The 26,244-nt window shown below is 37.7% G+C and overlaps 1 protein-coding gene across 3 annotated transcripts in view; it reads left to right on the forward strand.

The window, feature by feature from the left end:
• The window catches only part of TRPC3 (transient receptor potential cation channel subfamily C member 3), a 37,928-nt gene extending 11,815 nt beyond the window's left edge, over nt 1–26,113 (forward strand). The window contains exons 3-13 of one of the 3 annotated variants that reach the window (XM_030479335.1): nt 7,445–7,630; nt 13,326–13,490; nt 16,227–16,443; nt 18,034–18,267; nt 18,853–19,117; nt 19,560–19,755; nt 21,544–21,753; nt 23,057–23,140; nt 24,106–24,181; nt 24,713–24,748; nt 25,171–25,256. In XM_030479335.1, the coding sequence (XP_030335195.1) occupies nt 7,445–7,630; nt 13,326–13,490; nt 16,227–16,443; nt 18,034–18,267; nt 18,853–19,117; nt 19,560–19,755; nt 21,544–21,753; nt 23,057–23,140; nt 24,106–24,181; nt 24,713–24,723 (1,644 nt within the window). In that variant the 3' untranslated portion in view covers nt 24,724–24,748; nt 25,171–25,256. Of the gene's footprint in view, nt 1–7,444; nt 7,631–13,325; nt 13,491–16,226; nt 16,444–18,033; nt 18,268–18,852; nt 19,118–19,559; nt 19,756–21,543; nt 21,754–23,056; nt 23,141–24,105; nt 24,182–24,712; nt 24,749–25,170 lie in introns of all 3 variants that reach the window. The other 2 variants (XM_030479333.1, XM_030479334.1) reach the window with 2 other exon arrangements.
• The last annotated feature ends 131 nt before the right edge of the window (nt 26,114–26,244 follow it).

The following is a 26,244-nucleotide window of genomic DNA, read 5'->3' on the forward strand; positions in this document are numbered from 1 at the left end:
GTCACGCAACTGCCTAGGAATCCAAAATACAATCTCTGCCACCAAAAGCTAAATTAAGGCAAGCTATATCATGTTTTTGTAAGAGGAGGATGCAGATGATTAGAACTGAATAGAAAAATTTCAGTAAAAATATAAATTCATGGGAAGCTCCTGTACCATGAATACAATTGAATCAGAAAAAAAAAAAAAAAGCTTGAAATTTTGCAGGAGAAAAAGCAATGAGTTTTGGTTGAACTTCTCATTTCAAACCAGAATTGGGGGGGGGGGGGGAATAAAAAAAATTACTTCAGTTTTTAAAATGTTAAAGTATCACGGAATAAAATATTCTGGTTTTCAATTTTTTTCTTCATGGTTTCCCCCCCCCCCCCTCAACTGTTTAGCCTCTAGTTTGGGATGACTAAGAACAAAAAAAAATAATTTACTGTTTTCACAGATTTGAGTATTTTTGGATAGTACTTACACAGCTGTTAGCCTTGCCAGGTGCATAAGGTAATTCAGTTTTGGGCACCTATAGTAGAAATTGTTCCTGGCTTCTTCCAGCTTCTCATCAACCTCAAAACATGCCAGTGAAAGATTTGTTCTCCTCATTGACCTCACATCTGTGTCTCTTCCTTCTGATTCTTATGTGCCTCAGGGAGTTCTTTCTGTTTCTACCAAGCCTGGTAGGAGAGCTGCTTGTTTTCCTCTGGCATCAATGGTTGGCTGCCCTTTGTGGGGAGAGGGGAGTGGAAAATGGAGGGAAGGAGGAAAAAGAAGAGGCAAGGAATTTTTTAGCATCACCATTAAACAAAATCCAGGAAGGTCTGTAATTGCAAGGCTGATGAGAAGACCGTGTATTCCACTGGGGCTGTGGGGAGGTACAGTGGGGTGTTCATGGCTTGAGTGTAATACAAGATGCTGCACTGAGGGCTGTGGAGATAGATCAAGGAGAAAACAAGCAGCACGTCTGTGTCTTACAGAACTCCATCGTGAGAGCTGGCCACATTTGATGTAAATCTGATTTGTAACTGTCTGTTCAGTGCTTTCTTTTCTATAGATTATCTGAATGTGCTTTGTCATATCCCAGAGGAGAATGCTCTAGTCCAGCATTCTCACTCCCTATGAGGCAGAATGACTGATAGGCTTCTGGTGCACTTCCCTTTAGGATCATCACTGGAGATACTTCAGTATTCTAATAAAATTCTATCTATATCACAACACTGAGCAGAATTGTTTCAAGGAAAATGGACAAAATAGTTCACCTCCCACAAAAAATGGACAAATCTGTTTAAAGCAACTTAGGGTGATATTAATGATTTATTCTTTGTAGCTGTGGTACATTAAGGCCCATACATCTCCTGAGCATGCTCACAGCAATATACCTCCTCAGGTGTGGAGCACTTGTACAGAAAATACTTTCCTAGGTGGATTTCCCACAGAGAAAGAATATAGAGTGAACCTGTTTAAAAACGCCTGAGGACAAAGCTTCCTGGTAAATACTTGTTAAATTGAACTTCACGTTTTTTGCATATGCAAAGTCCAGTCTGCCTCTATGACTTATGGTTTACACTAACAAATTCTGATGTTTGTGTGAAAACCAGACTTTACACAAGTGTATTAGAAATGTGGGAAGGTGGCTTAGGACATTAATTTATGACAATCAGTTCCCTGGGAATAATAAAAAAAACCCCTTATAAATTGCACTGATTTTTAATTTTTTGTATTATTTTTTTATTTTCCCTTCGGAAGTAAGGAGAAAAGATTTAAAGAAACCAGTGAACCCTTATTTTTCCTGGAAGATACAAGACATGTAGCCAAGAATAAGTATTGAAAATGCGTAAAAATAGATGAGGAAGCTGGAGCCCTAAAGACCATTTCAATCCACTTTGCATCCTCAAGCTTCCTTACTTCCTACTCCTTTGTGAAATCTTCATTCCAAGCTCCTCTTGCTCTTTTTCATCTTCCATACTAACTGCCATATTTCACACCAAATTTCAGTCACTTAAAGCAGTTGATTAAATTCTTTCCTGTTAGGTCTTTAGGGGTGTTTTATATGTAGTAGAGATAATTAGGAAGAAAGCAGCACTGTTGATCAAGTCCTGTGTCTAATATGCAAAACTAGAGTTTTGCTTCACTCTGAGCTTCTTCACCAATTTTGGTATTTATAAGGGCTTTTAGAAGCAATGTGCCTGATCAGAAAGTGTTTTCAAAGTGTATCAAATCTGCTGGCTTGATTCCTTTCTTTTATTGAAAAGGACAAAACCTGTTAAGCTAGAAAAAGTTATGGAGTGGTGTTCTGCTGGTGTCCGTCTTTATGAGAGGTTAGAGATCTCTGAGGTGTACTGCTTTGTACCTGATAGACTGGTTAGGGAAGCTCAATCCGGAACTGTATCTTGTCTTAATGTAAAAAAAGTGTTCATTACCATAGTTGGAGTATCATGTTTTCCAATCCCAGTAGGACCACAAAATACCAATATTCCCTATTTTTATGGGGTTTTTTTCTATTTTTAGCAGAGCCTGATCACCGTAGCTGCTGTGGGTAGCTAAAGTTAATTGATATTTACCCTCTTCCCTGAGAACATTAAAACTGCTACTGCACAGTGATGGGAGAATTTCTAGCAGCCAGAGCAGCTGATGGAACTTTCCTTTGGAGTCGCCATAGAAAAAAAACAGGTTTCGAGGTAGCTAAAAAGCCGCATGACCGTCTCTGTCTACCAGCTTTAAACTAAATATTGTTCTTTTAGGCAAGATCAGTTCTCACAGTTGAAATTGTGCTAGCTGATACCATGTCAGTATTTGGTCCATCATAGCAAGGATCAAAAAGATTGTCCTCCCGCTTTATATAGGATAAATCCCTGTTCCCAGTTCTGCTAAAAGCTCCTACCGAAACCAACGGAAGATGAGGACGTGCATCTAAAAGGGGAATCTGTCACTGTTCCAAGTAAATTTACATAATGTTATCTCAGCTGAACTAACAAAGAGTGCTCAAGCTTGATCTACGTTTAGGTCCAACCTTTAAAAGGACAAGGCCCAGATCTATAATTGTTACTGCAATTACGTGCTTGATTTGCATATATAGTTCCTGCAATGTTATATGCCGACTATGTACATAATCTCAAAATGATTGTTTAATATGTAATACTCCACATAAATCTAGGATTGCATATAATGTGTTTGAGTTGTGCATGGTCACAAACTGGTGCATACAGGAATGTGGCTCTCCGAATAGAAAACAGATCTATGTGTTTTGTTTGCCTGTGCGTGATTGCTCAGTAGAAATTTTCTTTGGAATAGTTAAAGTCATCTGAGTGAAAGCACCTAAAGGTTTTTTTGTACATGTGCTTTGTTCTTTGCACACAGATTGATATGTTTTGTAATATTTATAGATAAAGTCACAGGGTAGTCTTTAGTGGTGTGAGTGAGAACAGACTATGCCGAGTGGGCAGGCTCAGATCCAACCGCTGATGTGTGCCAGAGTCTTCCTCTGTGCTTGTGAGACACAGTTCGACAGTTCCAGTCATCATCAGTTGTCCATTATGTACTGGTGTCATATACGGTAGCTGTGAAACACAGAATACAGACTGATATTTTTGATGTTACAAAGATGTCTGCATAACCATTCATTTATTTTTGAGGGAGATCATTTAAGATGATATAGCTAGTAAAATCAGCTGAATTAGGTTGTGAATTAATGGAAAAAGGACTTTGTTCAAGGAAGCGGAGTATTATGACAAAAAATAGGCTAAGAACCCCACTGTAAGCAGTGGGGTATACACTGTTTTGTAGGTTCGTGTTAACAAACTGTCCACTTGCACAGTATGTATCAGGGTTTTTCAAACATGAATACGTCACACAGGGAGTTCCATTAGCCTTATTTAGGACATGGAAGAGATGAGTGGTCTGGTGGCTTCATTTGTATGTTCTCAAGAGCAAGCAGAGGTGTGTGTGGATGACTGAGACCACAGATTCTGTTTTCTGGTATTCACAAAACACCCTAGAGGTCGAAGATCGAGAATCGGGTCCCATGGTTACAGTGTGGGTAGTGTTTGTCTGTTTAATTCTATAAAGCAATCAAATAGACTGTGATTAATTTTATTTGCTAATATATAAGTAAATTAAGACCTTGAGAGGGAAATCTGACAAGTTTTCCTAGCATAAGATTCAAAGCCTGAGTTAGATATTAACAATGCATGCTTTTCCTGGTATAAATAACTGGTTTTCAGTTCCCATAACAGCATTTGTAAGTAATGTAGCCTATATTTAATCCTTAAATTAGAAAGAATAAAACTTCATCCATGGTATCTTTAATCTTATCTGGCAATAAGCATAACTTTTATAAGCAAGTGGACTACCCACCTATTCAGAAACATGTAGCATTGTTAATTTTCCAGTAGAAATGTGGGTACCTCTTGTGTAGTAGGCAAATAGTCCATGCAAAGCAGTCTGTCCTTCAGGAACTGGCAGGGCTATTTGCAGGGTGGATGGGTGTAATTTTCAGGATGCCAGTTAACACCGTGTGAGCTGTGGTGGCAGGAGCTTTGCACCCTTTGCCAGTATCGGTCAGGAGCTCTGACACACTCATGGGAATGAGTCTCCGTTCATGAGAGAACAGTGAAATTAAACCATCTGTAGTGTGTTGAAATAGCAGTCTCTATGTGATAGCACTGCAGTCACAATTTGTCTCCCTTTTGCCAAAGTAAGGTGATTTTACACCACTTCGCCATTTGTAGGCAATATTTCACAATTGTAACTGCCAGTGAAAATGTGTTCTTCCTTAGTTTGTACCAATTTAGAAAACTTATGTTAATTGCTCTTTTAAACTGTATGTGTGACTATAACAGAAACATACTCGAATGTTCACATTTTATGAATCTCATGCTAGGCTGTACTTGTGTGCTTGCATGTGCGGTGTGAGACTTGGTTACAGCCTAAACATGAAGTAACACCATTCAATTTTCCTGACTTTTATATTGAAAGTTGTTAGAGAAGTAACTTCTTAGTAATGTAACTTTTGCTATTATGTTTCTGTGTTGTTTTCAGGAAAAAGAGAATAGTTAAATGGTAAAGAAAACGGAGCAAACCTTTAGCAAAAGTAACTGTTGTTATTTTCTAAATAATAGAAGTCTACTATTTCTCCTTCTCTTTCTTCACAGTTAGAAAAGGAATGAGAAAAGATATTGTAAATGAAGCCACTCCCCACAACTGGACTGCCCATGTTCATCGATGCAAGGACAAAATTTGGATTGTGTTATGTCATAAAGCACTTGAATAGTACACAAAGCCATCTAAACTTTATTAAACCTTAATGTAGTATCACTTTTGAGCATAGGATAGATAGAAATAATATTAAAACAAAGACTTTAATTTTTTTTCTTGTAAAGTTACAAGTGCCTGCAAATTCAGGCATGAAAGAATGTAGCTTCTCTTTTAGTGATACAGAACTACGCCTAAAGTCATTGAAGTTAGTGTATCCTCCCATGCGCTGCAAATTGTGGATTTACAGCTACTTCATAGTGTTGAAAGACAAACTGATTACCAGTTGTATTTCTGTTGAACTATTATGCTGTATCTGATGCTTAGCATGGTTTTTGCTCAGCCGTCTCACTAAATGCCTTTCTTTTGCTGTAGTGAAATGTGTAAGCAACTCTTGCTTGAAATTGGAAATTTCAGGAAGAGTGTTCAAGTTCTCACAGATACATAACAATTTTGTTGTGAAAACAATATAGTTAAGAACATAGGACTTCAATTGACTGAAGGCAAGGTATTGTTTTAGGCTTCACTAGAGTTACCTTCAGTCTCTACCCTGCCTTCACTGAAGAAAGTCCTCATCTTCATTTTACATTGTCTTACCTCATTGTGCTTTGCTTAACATCCTTTACAAGCCTGAATTCTAGCAGCTTATACTTTCAGTTCTTGGACTCTACGATGAAACTTTCTTTCTTGACTAGGTTGTCAAGAAAAACTGTTTCCATTTGTTTGTCTTTTTTTAAGACTACTATTCTAGCCACCATTCTGGAGTCTTCCTCTGCAAGGCTTTTATCTTTGTGGGATCTAATGTCAATCACTTTCACATCTTTTACTTTAAAAAGTGCTTCTTTTAGTACTTTTCTTTTTACTGCTTTTAATTCTCTGCAGTAAGACCTCCATGATTATGTTTTACTCCCTTGACTAGCTTTCTTACGAGACTGTATTTTTAAAAGTCCTAGGTCTTAGTCATACAAATGGTTGCTCGTCCTTTCACTGAATTTAATCATACATCCCAGTATTTTTATAATCAGCTCTTCTCTACTGTTTTTCTTGGTTACCAAAACCAAATCTACAATAACTCACATCCTGTTGTTTCACTGGCATCCGTATTAATTTGTCCTCTATGACCAAGGGAAATGACTGGGTGCTGTTTAGGTCTATGATTATTACTGGTTGTTTCCAAGTCTGTACCTAGGATGTTAGTCTTCCTAATAACACAGTTCCTAGTAGTATTTGTTTGTCTGTGGTCATGTTTCATTTTGATTCGTATCTGAATATGACCTGTGGGATTGATAACTGATTGTTGTAATTATCCTATGCAGCCTCTTTTCCCATAATAATTTGAAACTCCTCAGAGCATGGTAGTTTCTCTATACCATTTTACAGATACTGAGTTGAATATGTAACAAAACTAGCAGTTCAAGGAGGTGAAAGTTACTTAGGCAAGGGGAGACAAGTGAGGGGTTTAGGAAAAAATTTTACATTAAATGAGAAAATGATGATGCCAGTAAAGCCATCATTAGAGAATGACTTGAGAGCCTAGTACCTCTGAACCATCCTTCAAAGAAGCTGGTTTTTGTGTTGCCTATACAGGCAATTCAGGGTATTTTGCCCATAACACTGGTGTCCAGGTTCATGCCACAGTTATTGGGTGCAGTTACTTTGTAACCTACTGTACGTATTGTTGGGTGTGAAGTGTTCCAAGTATAAGTGGGAAGCAGAGTGGGTGGGAAATGGAAGGAAGTGATTACGGCATACAACAGTGTAGAGAGTAAGCAGCCATTTTAGCAGTGTAGAAAGAGCAGAAATATATTTGTAGCCTGGGAGGCAACCCTGTAAGAATTACTTCATTGTCTGTGAAGTTTTTGCAAGGGTGAAGTTAGTATTTCAAGAGTTCTGGTGCTGGTTTGTTCGAGCAATTCTTATTTGTCCATTCAACTTCCCCTTGCTGCCCATCTGGATTATTTTCACCACACTATTATGTAATGTTCCAAATGCCCTGTTAAACAGATGTCATCATCTTCTGTTCAAGTTTCTACTTTGTGTCAGAAGAGAAATGATTCCACTGTACAAAAATTCTGTAATGCTCCCACCTTGACGTAGTATGTAAAAGTCAAACATTATTCATTTCTGTCAACTTGTACAGGTTCTTTTTGCCTTGCCATTGACTCTTAAGCATGTTCATCATGGGCTGTTTTCTCTAACCCTTCTGTTTCAGAATGACTATCGCAAGCTGTCTATGCAGTGCAAGGATTTTGTGGTGGGTGTTCTTGATCTCTGCCGAGACTCAGAAGAAGTGGAGGCCATTCTAAATGGGGATTTAAACTCTGAGCCAGTTGAAGCACAGAGACACAGAGCATCACTGAGCCGTGTGAAGCTGGCCATTAAGTATGAAGTCAAAAAGGTAATGTCCTCATAGCCAGTGCTTTCAGACAGTGTAATCAGAAAGCAGTGTCATGTCATTATCCCATAGGTGTTATGGACCGGTGGTCAAATGCATTAATGAGACATAATGTATGTAACCAAGATTCTCACAAGGCAGAAGCGGACTACAGCGAAGGAGTTGTTTAATCTATTTTCCACAGCTGAGAATTGGCAGGAGATTTTAATGACATAAATCAGTGGGGCTAGCAAGGTGATAAACAGTTGGTCAGATCCTTCTCCTGAGTAATCCAAGAGAAGGCGTTTCAGTGAGACCGGATTTACACTCACTGAAAGCAAGGGTGTGTCTTGCTGCCAGTCCGTGTGATAATATCTAATCCAAAGAGAAGGGTGTATTGGTGAAAGTATTGGTTTCAACCAATGAAAAGATCTGGTCTGTTCATTATTTCTTTTTGTTACCTTTGCTTTCTAACTGAATTGGACAAGTGAATTGTGGGAAGTCAGTCTTGCAGCTATCTACTAGTGTTCTTATCAACACAAAGGTTTTTTGGTTTATTTGTTTGTGAGGAGGTTTTTGTGTGGTTTGGGTTTTGAGTATTTTTTGATTTTTTTTTTTTTTTTAAAGAAAGGTCTTTTACTACTTTGAAAAAGGAAAAGAGTATATCTAAGTTCTCATTAAGTATACTATTTTTTAATTTATTTTAAAGTATGACAGTAAATCATATAGCTTTTCTGCAACTGTGTGGGTTGTAGTGAGAAATTCTACATGATTTACCGTGTGTGTTCCTTTAAAAGGTATTTTAAAGCTCAGCCCTGGAAATGTATGGAAGATATTTGTGGCTAGTTAATCAATTGATTTCAGGTGTTCATCTTTGCACCTGTATTCATCAGTGTTTTGTAAAGTACAATGTGTTTTTAGTTAATGCCTCTCAAAGTAATTTTTAATGAACAGTTATTTTGTGAATGGATGTTACGTGTTGAAAAGTGGAGCTGTGTATCACACATTGGACATACTGCATATCCATTTATTGTAGGAATTTTCAATATATAGGTGCATTTTTCTCTTCAAGATCCCACTACTGTAGCACAGAAAATAGTTAATACTGTGTCCTACTGTGAGAGGACTCAAGAAATACAGCAATGCCTATGCATTATTTACAGCTACCTATTTACATGGTTAGCATCATTTCCATTCTTAACAGCCATTAGTTTCATCATCTCTACAAGATGTGTCTTGTGTCTTTCAGAACAAATAACACTGCCTTCTGCGGCCACCTATTGAGTCAATCTGCCATATAAAATGAATTGCAAGTAATCTGCCAGAACAACTGGGACATACTGGTGTTTATTATGTCCCCAACAGATGGTTAACAAAAATTGTAAATGCATATCCTAAACAGCAAATCACCGTTTCCAATATAGAATTGGTTTACAGCAGATAAATGCATATTAATTGCCAAAATTCAAGGTAAATATATACAAGTATTAAATTAATTAAAAATAATAGGGAGAGAATCAAAGCGTATGAGCATGTTATCATACCTAAATAACACATTAATTCTTTATGCTGTTGCATTTTAACATGTACCAAACCCTTGCGGAGACTCATGTCTCAGCTTTCTTTCTGAAGACTGTAGTTTTCTTCTAAGAAGTTGTGGTCACTGATGGAATCCATTGCTGAGCAAAGGACCACGCAGGTCTGTTAACAGTAACAATAATCTATGTAGTGCAAAAAAACCTCCAATTCCATATAGCAGACTTGTTCTGTTCTCTTGCAAGAGATTAAGTATTTGTAGATAAACTCAATTTATTGGCTCCAATTTGTGACAAATACAGTTCAGAACCTACAAGACTAATGATCTTGGTGCAAAGAAATAAATAGATGGTGCAGAGATGTTACCATATTCATTCATACGCTGTTCCCTATAAATGGCCATTAGAGAGGGCATGGCAAGGATTGAGCCAGGAAATGTCTCTGCAATGGTGGTCCTTTGATTCTGGGGTCAGCTTTGTTACAACTGTGGCAGATTCTAGTGATATTCTGACTGCAGAAGAGATTCAGATGTGGGAACTCCACACGGAATGTTTTCAACCCTATAGCTGTAGGGAGCAGACAAGGATGCGCCTTATGTTTCTTAGCTTTCAGTATTTCTGCCTGGGTTCCTGGGTCAGCTACATTAAGGTCAGTTCGCTGTTGCAGACAGCACAGCCAAACAGAACTGCAGGTCCATGAAATGGTTAATGAGCCATATGCCCTTTTCAGAGGAAGAAGAGACAGGAAAAAGCACATGACAAGTGAGCAAATGTGCTCAGAAGTTCACTGCTAGGGAAATAGGAGGCTTTAATTCCATTAGTAATGAAGCTCTTGCACTTATGATCTTAGGTACTACATTAAAATGTAGCCCACCTTGTAAACAGGATATAATTTTGAAGCTAAGGTGCAGACTGAAACTGCAGTCTAAGGACTAAGGGCATTAATAAAATGAAGAAAAACAAACAAACCACAACCAACCAAAAAAAAAACTCCAAAAAACCCCACAACCAAAACAAACAACACCCCTCTCTTCCCTCTCCCACCTCCTGAAAACCTAGTTAGAACAAGTAGTCTTGTGCTGTATGCTGAATTGCTGCTGCAGTAGTGCTTTTAGTATTGTATTTTAACTCTGTCCTTAGGCTGTCAATCAAATTGCAGAGAAGTGCTGACACTGCCAAGTTCTGCATTTCTTGCTGAGATAAAAATCAGAATGGAATTTCCAAGTGAGTTTGAGTAAAATCACAGAATTTAATTTTCAAACATTGAAGTTTTGAATCAATAGATAACCAAGAACATTCAAAATTCTCTTTCTACATTGTGTGTTTGTGTATCAGAGTATGCCAGGATCTGTTCCTGCTAGGTCTGAACTCAGTCATTAGGAGGTTAAGAATAAATAACATTATAATCGCTCTTAGTCATACATAAAAATATTTACATACTGATGACTTGGCTTATGGTCATGAAATCTGAAGTGTTATAGTCAGTTATGCCCAGAAAAGCAGATAAACTAAAAATTAGTGCTTTTTAGTGACGAGATACTGTCCTTGTGCATCTTTGTTGTTCACTGGGGTTTGGATTGGATCCTAAAATATTAGATAAATGTGATAATGAGTTCAACATATGTAAGTAAAAAAACTGCATGGAAAGTAGGATGAGAGAAGAGAAATGCAGAAGGAACAAGGATGCAGGATGATGTGATTCGTAGGTGAAATATGATGTGAACCTACTGTCTTTGGAGATAAAGCTGGAGAGAGACACAGATACACAGGGCAGGGAAAAAAATAGGAGAGGTTGCAGTTGCTGAAAATAAAAATACCGTAATCATAAATTCAACCATTTCAGTGAGTTGAAGAGAAGGATGAATTTCAGAGCTTTTATGGATGAAAGAAGTGACACAAGTTTCTCTGAGGGCTTGGAAGTGGTGCATACTGTGCAGTTGCCAACAATTAAATAAGTTGCTGAGATCTGCTTGAGAGCCGTTAGACTTACTGCCAGAGAAGATGTTGCCATATCCATTGGCATCTTATTCACTAACTCCTCCATTTTCTGGGGAAAATTATAGCACAGGCAGATCTCCTCTTACTGTCAGATCAAAATGTTGATAGACCAGGAGGAATAAACCATCACACAGCCCTGGATGAGAACGCAAGAGGGCCTCTGGGCTGATTTATACCCCTAGGCAAGCTCCCTTAAAACTCCTTTGCTGTGTGTTCCAATTGCTTCTGGTAATAGGAGCAATGATGTGGGTGTTTCTTCTCTTTCCTCTTCCGTACAGTTTTAAGCCTGTTTTTTAAAAATATCTTTGTAATTTGAAATAATTATTTGCTTTCTTTCCCGTCTTTGGCCACAGTTAACTTGCTTTGTCCATTGATGTCCTGAGTTGAGAATGAAATCTGTTTTAGCAAAAGAAGAGACCGGGGGCATAGTCAGAATGCACAAGTGCACAAAAACCAGGTGGTTTTTTTTCCAGTGGGCCAGGTTGGCAGTTTTTGTGGTGCATAAGCTTCAAAGGTGACAGCCTAATAAAAAGAATACAAACAGTTCAGGTTGACATTTTTTTAAAAAGATTTAAAAAATCTTTTTATTTATTTTTGTTGGCCATTCCACTAGAGGTACAAACTGCATTAATACGTGATCTAACTGGTAATGAATCACGCACCAAAATACTTTGGGACTTACCATTTAGAGCAAAAGAGATTAAAATATGAAGGTTGTTTCCCTTTTTAAAGTTCGTGCAACAGCTTCAGATTCCTCCTCTTGAGAGTTTTAAGGTTGCTTGTTTTCATTGCCAATGATTTAATTTGACTTTTATAATGAAGTCTGCCCTGTTGTACTACTGAATGCCCTTTTTAATGAGATTTGGCACATAAATGGAGTTTTGCAGGCAAGCCCTGGCTAACAACAGTGTATATAGTACATTATGATCTCAACAGAGTACAAAGGATAATAAAATGGATATCCAAGGTTTACACTTTTTAAGTATGACAAACTCAGATCAAATCTCACTCTTAATCCAACAAGGATTATCAGAGTTATCAGAATTATTTTTAAAACTTTTTTTGTAAAACTGCCTAGTATTCTTCACTCTGATTTACTAGTTATTGTCAACTAATGTGACAACGACATTACCAGTTTTCTTCAGATTGCCATAATAACTAGGCTGTTACCCTTGTGCTTCATTGATGCCCCATGCACTGTTGTGATGTCTCACAGGACATGGTACAATAGTGACAGTGATGAGTAAGTACGATAACACTTCAGAAATGGACTTAACCAGAAATGTAAGTATAATGGGCAAAAAACATAGGACTACACACTCCTGATTACACAATATGATCGTGATGGGGTTGTGGCACAGTCTCCTCTGTCCACGTTGCTAAAAGTGGACATCCTAAAGAAATACAACAGTGGTTTAAAAATAGAGCAATACATGCTCACCCTTCTACAAATTCAACCAAAAGTGATTTTAGTAAAATAAAAATTAAAGCATATCCAAACAAATGCAGTTGTTGGCAGCAGCTTGTTTTATCATTCCATAATTAATTTAGGAATCATTCTCTTTCCCTGTGAACATACTAAAATCTTACTGAAGCTAGGAAAATAACATTTGCATGTATTTGCTGCATAGAAGAAAGATGGAAGTTGACTGGTTTCTTTTTTAAGTGGCTACTACATCCTTAACATGGGCCAGTTTAGTATCTTAATGATTCAAACTCTCTGCTCTTGTTCAATTTTGGGACACTTAAGGAAGAATTTGTGTAAGCTTGGGATGAATGAAATGGTTGATTATGGTCAGGCTGGAATTTTCAGTCTCCACAGAAATTCTGCATGTACCTTGCATCAGCCTGATTTGCTGAGAAATTGTTGGAAGTTAAGACTGAGGTTCAACTCTGACAGGATCCAGTTGGGTGTGTGAAGCTGTTCTAATAATGCATTAAAAGCCTTCTATCAATGATGGCTGCCTACATGTGCAACCTTGTCCCCAAAGTGCCGTTTTAAATCAGCTCTGCAGTTTCTTCTGTATTTATTAATCTGTAATTTAAAGGAAAGGAGAAAAGAACATGGTTCTTAAGGTCTAAATTAACACCAGGTATTTAAGTTGATCATGATCGTGTATGTAGCAGTTACATAACTCTTCTTATAAATGATAATATGTCTTGGTTTTCTTTCTTTTTCTTTACAGTTTGTGGCCCATCCAAACTGCCAGCAACAGCTACTGACTATCTGGTATGAAAATCTCTCAGGATTACGGGAGCAGACCATAGCTATCAAGTGTCTGGTTGTGCTGGTTGTGGCGTTGGGCCTTCCATTTCTAGCCATTGGTTATTGGATTGCACCATGTAGCAGGGTACTGAATTTTATAAATTACATATCTTGTACTATTCTGAGAGCTGGTCTTCAATTTCTGGCATTCAAAATGCAATATTGTACCTCCAATTCTGCTGCTTACAAATTTTAACTAATTAATTAACTCTAGTCTTGAGTCAAAAGATGCTGTTTGGTTTTTTTGCACTGTAAAGAGGGGACCATGGTGATGAAGCATGAAAATATATTGTCATTAAGTTTAAATTAAATTGTGCTTACTTCACAATCTCTACTATGTAATTGTATTTGTATTAATAACATGGATATTTTTGAAACTCACCACTCAGATTCTGTACTAGGTCTCCTCTGATGACATCTTAAGGTCTGATGCTGTTCCCATATAAACCATTACCACAGCATCTGTTGACTTTGCTGATGCTGAACTGAATCTTAAGTAAAATGTCTGTTATTCCTGCCCTAAAAGATCTGTTTACTGGGTGAACCATAGAGCAGAAATGAAATTATTAAACACTGTATTCCAACCTTGTGCGGGGGTATACTTGTAAAAGAGCACAACCATAAACTCTTGCCTCTTTATGAAAATAGATGGGTGCTTCCAGCTTTCCCGATGATCTCACAATGAAAACAACAGCAGTTTGTTTGAAATACTTGTAGTGTGTAGCACGTGAATTGTCTGCAAATGAAGCACATTGATAAATCTTTGGTAAATCAGAAGGATGATTTCTCTGTTACATAACCTTTTTTAAAATTTTAAGTAAATTTGCTTTGTGCTGAATGTGGTTTTTAAATTTTATTTCCTTAACAAGTGAAATGTGAGTTTCACTCATTTATGTTTTGCTCTTATAATTCACCTCAAAAAGAATAAAATTTTGCTGATCTCCTGCATATTTCAAGGGAACCTGTTGTTTTCTCTGGGTTAAATATTTATTCAATTTAAAGATAAACCTTTATGAAAACAGCATAATTGTTACTCTCATTATTATCTGAAATGTCACCTTCCATCAACATCTGTAGTAAAGATATTCCTCATTCATAGCTCCATATCATAGAAATATATTAATACATTTTTAGCTGGTGTCTAATACAGGAAAGTGACATTTGTCCTTGAGCTTTAATTCTCAGTGCCAGAAACACCTGACATTTTTCCTAGTGCTCATGTCAAATAAAAGTACTGTACATCCTTATCAGCCATTTGATACTGTAATTTCAAAATACTTTCTAAAGGTCAGGAGCAGGAAGGGAACCTGAGATTGTTTGCACAGGTAGTAAATGCTGTTTTGTGCTGTGTAGTTCATAGTAGCTGACCCCAGTTTCAGTAAAACCATTCCTTGAAATGAGGAAGTTCCCCATCTGCGGTAATTGTTTTTTCTTCTTATACAGTACTGCTGATTGTATTCAGCAGCTCTTCACAGGAGGTTTTGGAATGTTGCATAACATTGGTGATGTATGTGATAGTTTATCACATTATAACTGTACGTTAACATCAGTAAAGGTTGGGCATTATGTACAGAGCAGTATATTTTTCATTGTACTGAAGGAGACAGGAAACCTGTGACCTTAAGAGGTGTGCAGCAGCTAAGCTGAAGAAGTCTGTCTTGTATCCACCTTGCCATAGCTTGTGCAGAGATGGGACAAGCATTGTCCTGCTCAGGCCATAGGAAGGAGGTGTATTCCAAAGGTACTACTCCTCCCAACAGGAGGTAGCCTGGGAAGGACAACTAAACCTACATGTGCATTCCCCTGAGATGTCTCCAAAGAGGCTCATTAGGGAATCTCAGTTCTATCTCTGTGCTTGAGCCAGTGCGCAGGTTGTGGTACAGCCTCACCAATACCTGCATTTTTTGAGTATGTGGTGGGGAGTTGCAGCAGCACAGGCCACATGAGACCTTTACTGCCAAAATAAAGGATACTGGCAGTATTGCCCCCGGAGGAGTGGGCTTGTAGCTTGTCACTTTGATGCTGGCTTGCAGGCTAGTACTGATGGGATCACAGACTCTTCTTTTTCATACAGTGAGTAACCATGACAGGCCTATCGCTCTTTCCAGTGTGGTCTTCTGGAGGCAGATGATCCTCTCTTTTGGTGCAGACGGACTGCCTCTGCTTTTGCTGTTTCATACTTCTACCAGGTGCAGATATGAATGAAATCAGCTGATTTTATGTGAAAATAGTAGTATTTCTGATCTTATTCTTCTTAGTCCATTGTGAGGGAACAGTCATGATTTTTAGTAGACATGAATTATTTATCTGGCACTTAGATCTCTGAACATATATTCTGTGGATGGAATACAGTAACTAGACATGCGAAGATGAGTCTGTAATTTTTCCTAGAACTAACAGTCATAGACAAGCAAATAGTATGCTCTTGTTAGTAGGGAAAGCATTTTGCTACTTGGAGATTTTATTTATTAAACTATTTTCCAGTAGTTTCCATTAGCTTCCACCCCCATTAATATCTGTGGGCATTAGATCAAAGTCTTTCTGTTCACTGTCATTGTATGTTTGTAATTCCTTAGAGTGTTTCCCCTCAAACATTACCATCTAGAGTTTATGGAATAACATGAACATTCCCTAACAAGACAATGTACTCCATGAGGTTGCCTTTGGGAGGCTTTTATCTGAAGTGGTAAAGCATCACAGTTCAGTATCCTTTAAAAATGAGGTTTCAGACTGTCCTGAGCTTTGAGTGCCCATTTACACTTCTGGAATGTCTGATGAAAGAGTTTGTTCCTTTGAGAAAACTTTCATTCTGCCTTTGCAGCTTGGAAGAATTCTTCGAAGCCCATTTATGAAATTTGTGGCACATGCAGCATCCTTCATTATTTTCCTGGGCCTACTGGTGTTCAATGCTTCTGACAGATTTGAAGGTATAACAACACTACCGAATGTCACTGTTACTGATTACCCTAAGCAGATCTTTAGGGTGAAGACTACCCAATTCACCTGGACAGAAATGCTGATCATGGTATGGGTACTTGGTAGGTATATAGCCCCTTCTTTTTGTGTCAACTGTTCTCCTGCAGATATAAATTGTAAAAGAAAAAAGTCCCCTTCCAGACCTTTGCTCCTGCTGCTGCATGATTAGAATAAACCCTTAGGACAGATGATAGTACATTAGAACTGGTGAGAGCATTAGAGCATCTCTTTGCTGCCCTCTCTTGCAGCATGGGGTAAAATTTTGATTGCTGATCTGCTGCACTGTTTGGTGATTCTGGCATTTGTAATGGGAGAGCAGGTTTGCTGAGGAGAACGCCACAGAAATTATACTTTATTGGAGTGGCTTTCTTAAATAGTAAGAGCGTGTGCCAGAAAGCACATCAGTGCTTGTGTGACATTGGTGCTGACATAGCATGTGGGTAAATCACAGTGTCAATGGGCTAATGAGTCAGTTATCATTACTCTGTTGTTGTTGTAGGTTTTTTTTGGGGGGGGATGGGTGGGTGGGACTTTTCGGAGGAGGGGGCTGGAGTGTGTGTGGTTGGTTGTTTTGTGTTTTTTTGGTTGGTTGGGTTTTGGTTTTCTTTCCTCCTTCTTCTCTTCACAAAACTGTCAGCCTGTTTGAAACTCCGTATGGCAGAAAATGCGATCTTCTAGCACATCATCCAGGTCAGGCGCTTTACATGACAAAATGTCAGTTAGCCGCATGATAATGTAACATTCTCAGCTTTTACTGTGTAGTTTACACACAGTTTTCGTTGTGTGTGGGAGAGGCTGTGGGAGAGAAAAGAGATAGGTGTAGCAGGTGGCTGCTACATGACACTGTCTCACACTGCCTTTTGAATCACCTATATGTCCTGGTTTAAGTCCTGCTTTGTCTTAAACTGTGTTAGAGTAGGGAGATGCATATCCCTTGTGTGCTACCTTTTGGTAGTGCCAGCATACGTTCCTGGGGAGCAGCCTCTTTATTTGACAGGAGGCAAGGACAGAGATTTTGGTGGTCTTTAGGACTCGGTCACTGTGAGAAATTTCTTGGGCACTCAGGGACAACCAGCATCAAGCCAATTCAGTGCGTGGCTGCTGTGCATATGTTTGGGATGGCAGCAGTACCCCCTCTGAATTACCCAGCCAAAACTGAATTACACATAGCCAAATTCCACTTGCTAGGCTGAAAGGCATCTTATTCTGTCAAGAATAAGTAGTGTAATTGTGCTCGTTATATTCGGTCATCTGTGTAGTCGGATAGTTGTGATCCTCCGTAAAAGTGAATCCTTCTGATTCAGAAGCGAGAGGAGTTCTTTTTCCATATTTAACATTCTTCCTTTAGAAGTACAGCATACTGTTATGTAGTTAGGCCATAATGCTTTCACTGCAGAGTAATGGCTCTATGCTACCCTATGTGGAGATGTTTGAGCTTTATCCTCACATATCAATTCATAACTTGCTATTTGATCAACCCTGTTGAAACCAAGAGGGCCTTACTCAATGTGTGTGATGATGCTGTGGCACTGCAAATGGGGGAATTTTTGCTCCACTGGTACCACCTGGTTTTATGAAATGGGAGAATGCAGAGAATGTGAATGAAAAGAGTTTGTCCAACATTGCAGTGTTTCTTTCACCTCTTTTTGTAGGTATGATGTGGTCAGAATGCAAAGAGCTATGGCTGGAAGGACCCAGGGAATATATTTTGCAATTATGGAATGTTTTGGATTTTGGGATGCTGTCCATTTTCATTGCTGCTTTCACAGCAAGACTTCTGGCATTCCTGCAGGCCACAAAAGCACAACAATATGTGGACAACTACATTGAGGAGAATGACCTCTCTGAGGTTACACTTCCTCCAGAAATAGAATATTTTACTTACGGTGAGTTTAACTTTTCTTCAACACAGATCTGAGCATAGAAAAACTGGTAGAAGCATTTTGAAGCTTTAAGATGAATGTTTGCATGTGTTTGTGATGATCCTACTTCCATTGAGGTAAAGGGTATAAATCTTCATGATTTCAGTGGGAACTAGGTTATATCCTAAACTTGTAACAATGGGAAAAGCTTCGTGTGACTAATAAATTAAATTGTTCATTAGCCAACACTGTTACCTTCCCATCAGTAACACACAAAATACAAATTTCTGGCTTTAGCATAGTGCTTATTCAGATAATATAGTTGTGTTTAAGAAAAGCAATAAGGAATTATTTATTGTTACATATGTCAGGTTAAAATGCTAACTGTAGAAGAAAATGTTATGTTATTTCAAGTACAGTTTTTCTTCTAGCAAAAGGTGATGTAACTTAGATTTATCCCTTGCTACTAAGGGAACTGCTAGACTCTTCGAATATTTGTCTCAACTAAATTCAGACATGTTCATGGAAAAATCCTATCAAGACCTAATTTTCAGCATTGTGATAAATGAGTAACTCTTTTTATTTACCCCTATATTTTGTATCTTCCAGCTAGAGATAAATGGCTCCCATCTGATCCTCAGATAATATCCGAAGGCCTTTATGCAATTGCTGTTGTTCTTAGCTTTTCTCGGATCGCATATATCCTGCCTGCAAATGAGAGTTTTGGGCCCTTGCAGATTTCACTTGGAAGGACAGTTAAAGACATCTTCAAGTTTATGGTCCTTTTTATTATGGTATTTCTTGCATTTATGATTGGAATGTTCATACTGTATTCCTACTACCTTGGAGCTAAACTAAACCCAGCCTTTACAACGTAAGTATGAAGCTTTGTTCAAATAAAAAGCCAATATGTAACTTTCAGGTTTTTCACTGAGGTAACAAAGTCTGTGAGATATCATACACTGTCTCCTAGCATTAAAATAAAACTGAAGACAGTTGAAGTCAGTGGGAAATCAGGTATCTCAGCAGAACACAAAATTCTGTCCTACTTGTGTAATGGAAGCTTTCATTGCAGTCTGAAATAATTTTACCTTGTGTTAATCGCATAGATTTGTGAGCAAGCAATTGGTGGAGCGTGGTGGAGAAACTGAATGTACTGTGAATTTTCTTTTTTCCATGTTTGTTGTTTTGATCAGTGCTCCACAAACCTGGTTCACAGACAAATTACTTGAGATTGTTTATCACTTACTGTAAACACAACTTATATGTTTATTTGTGTAGATAGTTAATAATGTCTTCCTCTTTTTTCTCTTCAGAGTGGAAGAAAGTTTCAAGACCTTATTTTGGTCAATATTTGGCTTGTCTGAAGTAACCTCTGTTGTCCTCAAATATGATCATAAATTCATAGAGAACATTGGTTATGTTCTTTATGGCATATACAATGTAACGATGGTGGTAGTTCTGCTCAACATGCTGATTGCTATGATCAACAGTTCATATCAAGAAATTGAGGTGGGCTCTGTTCTCAAGTTGTTTTCTTTTATGTTGACAAAGGGCAGAATTACTAAGAATTATTTCAGTGAGCACACCTAGACTATACAGGAGTGATCTCCTTTACTGAGGTAAGCTCAAAAAATACCATGTTCTTAGGACTGACTTTATCCAACAACCCAGCCAAGCTGCAGAATCATACAGAATCTGAACAAGTAATTCATCTTGTGCCGTGTATACACATCTAAGGAGATGTCATCCATCCAGAAATCTTAAAATCTAAAGTAATATTCAAATGAAGACTGCTGTGAAATAGAAAACAAAGTTACTGGGCGTAACATTTTAGACATGGGTGATTGATTCCAATTTCCTTAGGATGCTTATTTCATAATTCCTTAATGTAGTACACGTTGATCTTTGACAAGTTATTAGAATACAGATTAAATGTATTTTGATGTGGGCTTCAATGGAGATCTGTTTTTTTAGTTCCAGTCCTCATGCTTTTTAGCAAAAAACGCAGGAATTAGACACTTGTGCACAAGAGTGATACATGAACATAATTTATTATATTTATATGCCTCTGTAGGTGGAATATGGTACAGGCACCATCTTTAAGATTGTTGTGACTGAGTCACACTTTGCAATACTTATATGCTTTGTTTGTAATAGGTGCTTTTTTCCACTTTAGGTTCAATAGCTAAACTTGGTTCTATGTTTACTGAGCTTTGCCATATGCCCTGAAAACATAGTGGCAGTATTGCTCCAAATATGCCAAATGGCTCAGTTGAGTGAACACTCTAATTTCACACAAAGTTATTGGCTGCATTGCTTACTAAATGAGATATAGTTTATTTGAATTTCTTTATGGTGACAAAGTATCTTAATTTTAAGGGACAACTAAGTACAATATTTAGCATCCAACTCCAATAAAAAATTCAGAAAATTTTAAAGTAGAGAAGATACTTGGGTTTTAAAAATTAATCCCAAGTTGCTGAAATTAAAATATATTTATAGTGCCAGTTTTTCAGACCACGAGTTCTGATATTATTTAGAGTACTACATTCACATAGATGCAGGTGCACACCCACACTAGCAGGATAAAAAAGATTGTCTAAGACAGAGTTTACAAATGGATAAGTCATTTCCAGTATTTTCAATGACTCCAGGGAAACATCAGGGAATTCAGCAGGAGAAAAATAATTGTAATAAATCAACTTTTCACCTTTGGAATAAACCAAGTCTAGCCTTGGAGTACTTCAGTAAGAATGTATTAGGACAAAATCAGTATGTCAATTTTTAACACAATTTCTGTATGGCAACAAAGTTTGTGTTTTCTGTATTCCATTATAAATTGGATTTACTTTTTACGTAATAAGCTAATGAGTACTACCATTTTAAACCATCTGCTTTGAGGCTAATACTTCATCACTTATGCAAGTACCAAATTCATGTGACCGCTTTAAGGAGAAAAAGGAGACTTTAAAAAACCCAAAAAAGTTCCACTTTAAATTGCAAGGAGTTTATATGTTGGCTTTCACTCAGTGCAAAAATAACACTTATTTAAATGGTTCGCATGCTTCAACTAAGTATTGTCAATGAGGCGTTGCCGTAAAGAGACAACTGAAATTTAGTTAAAATAGACTTGATAAAGTGGTTGCATTTTTGCAAAACTACTGGGAGACTTACAAGCAAGCAAATAACATTTTACATAAAACCAGAAAGGGTCGATATTTAAAAGAACTGTCATGTGGAAAAAGTTTTGCATTTCCTAAAAATAAAGCACATACCTGTTTTTATATCTTTACACAGGATGACAGTGATGTAGAGTGGAAGTTTGCTCGTTCTAAACTGTGGTTATCATATTTTGATGATGGAAAAACATTACCTCCACCATTCAGTCTTGTACCAAGCCCCAAATCTTTTTTCTATTTCATCATGAGGATCGTTAACTTTTCTAAGTGCAGAAGGAGACGACTACAGAAGGATATTGAAATGGGAATGGGCAATTCCAAATCTAGGGTAGGTACTGAAATCTTTTCATTGCAGTGAAGAATTGTGAAAAGCATTCTGGTTTTGTTTATGTTTTAGGGCATAATCTGTGCTTCCGATGATGGTATGGTAATTAGTCAAGCATTTGTATTCATAGATCTATATTGCAGACTGCATAAATGTAATATATCAAACAAAAAAAAAGCTTTAAATTTTCTTAGGATAACAAGGTCCAATAACTGGAAAAACACAATAAAAACAAAAATAACCGAGTACTCAAAGATGCAAATAATTCCCACAAGGAATGACCTAAATATTGAATAAGGATGTTTTCAGCCTCTCTTAGGAAGATTTTTAGTTCAGGGTAAAAAAAAACCCAAAACCAAACAAAACCCAAAACAAAATAAAAATCTGGAGTGAATAAGGGGAGAAAACTTTTCCTTTCACTAGGGCAGGAGAAGGATGAAGTGTGGTCAGTATGATACTCACTTCCCACTGTCAAAAGCTGTGTTCTCAACAGAAGACAACAGGAAAGAGGGAGTGATTGATAGTAATAATGTTCAGTGCATTAATGGCATTCTAAATTTGAGTATCTAAATGTTCTTTACAACTTTAATGAAATGCAGTGTCACTAAAAATTAATGACAGATGCAGTTTAGGGGGTTGAATTTTACCAGTGGATACATTTTTTAATTAATCCTTATTAGTGTATCTGAGAAAAGAGTTTGGTTCTTGATTTGGTAGTAACAAACCTTCTGCGTTGGTCACAAAGGTATCTTGTCCAAGGCGGCTTTTTTTCCCCTTCTGTTTCTAGCCCGCTGCTACAAAAATCTTGTATTATTTGGGATCTGATCGCTTTGTGATCATTGAATGGTTGAGCAATGACCATTTTTTTTGAAATGCATTACTATTCCTGAAAAGGGCACTTTGGAAAAACACTTGAAGCTAAGCGGAAATGGTTTTGAGCGTGTATTTGTAGTTAAAAGTAGGGTTATAAGTGCAGATCCATAACAGCTCTTTGTTAAAGCCAGTTTAAAGAGTTCTTCCTTACTCTGGCCACTCATCCCTGCCTCCAAGTCATAATTCATTATTTCCTCAGCTGTGCAAGCACATTTGCTTTGGAGCAGTGCTGTGAACAAGATAGCTAAAATTATTAGTGTTTTAAAAAAACCCACAAATCCAACAAATAAGGCAATCTTGGGGGTTTTCTTAATAATATTCTGATACAGTGACTATGGAGACACACCCAACATGTTTCCAAGAAAAAAAAAGGAGCTGAAAAAAAGTCTGTGAATTCCATAATAGGTTTTAATTTTGTCTTATTTCTCCATAGTTAAACCTTTTCACTCAGTCGAACTCCAGAGTTTTTGAATCACACAGCTTTAACAGCATTCTCAATCAGCCAACACGCTATCAGGTAAGTACATACAGTGGTCACTGTTTTGGGTAATAGAACTGTGTGAAGGTACTAGCAGAATTTTGTGTTTCAAGTACATTTTGCTTTCACCAGATAAAGAAAACCTCCTGTAGAAATCAAACTCTGGAATGCTAGTCTAAAAAAGAGTTTAAAAACTAGCCCATACAAAACTTAGATTTTCCTTTGATGCCCTAGTTTGGAAAGTGTGAGAAGAAAACATCTGAAACTGATTTCTGAGGAAGCGATATGAAAGCATTGAGTTGAGTAAATTAGCATTATTTTCCCTTTCTTTCTTCTCATCTGAAGTGTGACATTCAACACTGCTGCAGATGGGAATGCTCCTTTCTGGTAAGAGGAGTTTGACAGATATTCCCTTCCTGTCATCTTTCCCACTCAGCAATAAAAGAGTAGATAGGAGCTCTTGTGAAAATGTTGAATGTATGTAATCCACCTGTGCAACCCCTGCTAGATGACCTACATTAGATAGGGTAACACACTCCAAGAATATTAGTACATACAAGGAACTCTGGCAGTTACGGTATAAAAATACAGATACGATCTTAATGAATCCTTTACAGTTGACATTGCACTGTCATAGTGTAAAATCTCAACTTCTTTCTTTTTAAAAGATAAATATGTATCTTTTACACATCCTTTCATATGTGAACTGAGTTCGACAAAGAGTTGACCTGTTCTACAGCCTAAGTTAGGTGTGTTTAGACATATTTTCTTGTTGTCCTGTTGCCTGCAAAAAATTCTGCTGCTCTGTAAATAAGAGGATGAGAAAGGTGCTTTATTGTAATGATGAATCTCAGCATGCCACCAAAAAACCCATGTGAGGCTACTGCTTTATCTGAGGCTGTTCATTTGTTCAGTTACACAGATATGAGGGAAATGGGAAAGAAAAGTGAATAGTGTTTAATTATATATGCTCACCTGATTATTTAACTGTTGCAATTTGGCAGCAAATAATGAAAAGACTGATAAAACGTTACGTTCTGAAAGCACAAGTGGACAAAGAAAATGATGAAGTAAATGAAGGTAAGAAAGAGACTGCAATTGCAATAGTCAGAGACAATTTTTGTCATGTTGTAGTAGGAATTGGCATTACAGTGGTGTATGGAAGTTTCAGGTAAAAAGAGGGTTTATTTCTACTTCTAATGCACTGAACTCAGATAGTAGTGTACGTATGCCTGTGACAACAAAAATGGACAAGTAGGACCAAAGAAGTAGAACTGAGAAATATTATGGGCCCCATTTTACGGGTGAAAAATGAGAGCACAGACATGACACACAGTTACAGTGGAAATTTGTGAGGAAGCCATTAACCGTATGCACACTTCCAGAGTCCTAGTCAGAGCTGTAAGAATTCACATACCTCACACTTGCTGGAAGAATAGTATTTGGATAGTTTAAGAAGCTTCGGCTCTTGAGCTGAATATCCTGTGATGGAAAGCATCCTGTTGCTTGTTATGAGCCTGACCTTGACAACTGTTTTCGTTTAAGTGCGGTTTTGTGTTTGTGTCAAATGATAACACAATTATAAATTGGTTGACTTTTTCTAATTCAAAGGATATTGGTAAGGAAGAGGAGAGAGACTCAGAAGCTGTGAGTTTTCCTGCCAGCTCTGCCACACTTTTCCTGTGTGATCTTGGCACATCACATCAGAAAAAAATCTCTTTGCCTTTTCTCTCTAAAAGGAGGATACTAATATTTACCAGCTGCTCAGCAGTGTTGTGTGATTAATTCATTAACCTGTGTAAAACCTGTGCTTTTTGATGTCCTGTCTACACGTGGAGCACAACATTAGGGTACAGTGGGCTATTAAAATACTCTTGGTACTGTTTAGGGGTGGAGACACACTCGTGTCTCATTGGGAATGAGAAGAGGTAAAGCCTCCTGTCCTGCCCTGTATCTGCTCTCATGAACATTTTGAGATGATCATCTGAAACACACAGTGATGTGATTTAACTGTATTTGAATGAGTATTAAACTTTACTAACAAGTATTTCTTTCAATGATTAATACAGGTGAATTAAAGGAAATCAAACAGGATATCTCCAGTCTTCGCTACGAACTTTTGGAGGATAAGTCCCAAGCAACAGAAGAATTAGCAATTTTAATACATAAACTCAGTGAGAAACTAAATCCTAACATGTTGAGATGTGAATGATTCAACAAAGGAACCATGGCTTTGACTACAGCACAACTATTTATTGGCAATAATATTTCAGTATCTTATACTTGAAAACTGTATTGTAGATTTTTAGCACTAAATAACTTTATGTACAGCTTCTCTGGAATTTAGTCTTAGGAAATTTTATTAACTCACCACAAAAAGATTGCTCTCTTCAATTTACCTGTCTAAAGGCAAGAACTATCATAATTTTTTTTTTCTTCATTTATGCATTAAAAGGTATAATGGTATCAATTGCTGATATTTTAACAGGTTTATGAATACATGGTGAGAATTCTTTGCACTAAATTTGCAAGAAAAAGAAAAAAGTAAAATAACAAATCCAGCGTAGTCTTCTGTTCCTTGCACCCATGGGGTCCAAATAGGATTTTTCGTAATACAACAAATCAGCTAGAGCTCCGTGGAGGATTACTTGAAAACTTTGTTTTTTATTAGTGATGTGTTTAAGCTAAGGCCTTATGGTATGATTTCAAGGAAATAATGAATATCGAGCAAGTGTGAATGTAATTGTAGTAACAGCGTTTAACATGGATGTATAGACATGTACCCACACGTACTGTTTCTTAATCCAACATCTTTCCTTCCACGAGTGAGGACTGGACATCTTATTTTGTAAGAACCAACGTTGGCAGGCCACTGACCTCAGTCCACAGCTACTCTTTATGCGGTAGAAACGATTTTTTTAACGTTCCGCCTTGCTGCAGGGCTGGTATTTTGTTACACTTGCTCCGGCGCTGCCTCCGTGCTTGGTTGTTCAATAAAACATTCCCACTTTACCGGCGCTCCCCGCGGGCCCCCTCCTTCCGCAGCACCCGGCCCTGCCTCCGGCCCGGCCCGGCCCGGGCCCGACAGCGCCGCCGGCCAATCACGCCGCACGCCGCGCTGCGGCCCCGCCCCTCGCCGCCAG

This window comes from Strigops habroptila, chromosome 3, assembly GCF_004027225.2.
Source record: "Strigops habroptila isolate Jane chromosome 3, bStrHab1.2.pri, whole genome shotgun sequence".
NCBI classification, from domain to species: Eukaryota; Metazoa; Chordata; class Aves; order Psittaciformes; family Psittacidae; genus Strigops; species Strigops habroptila.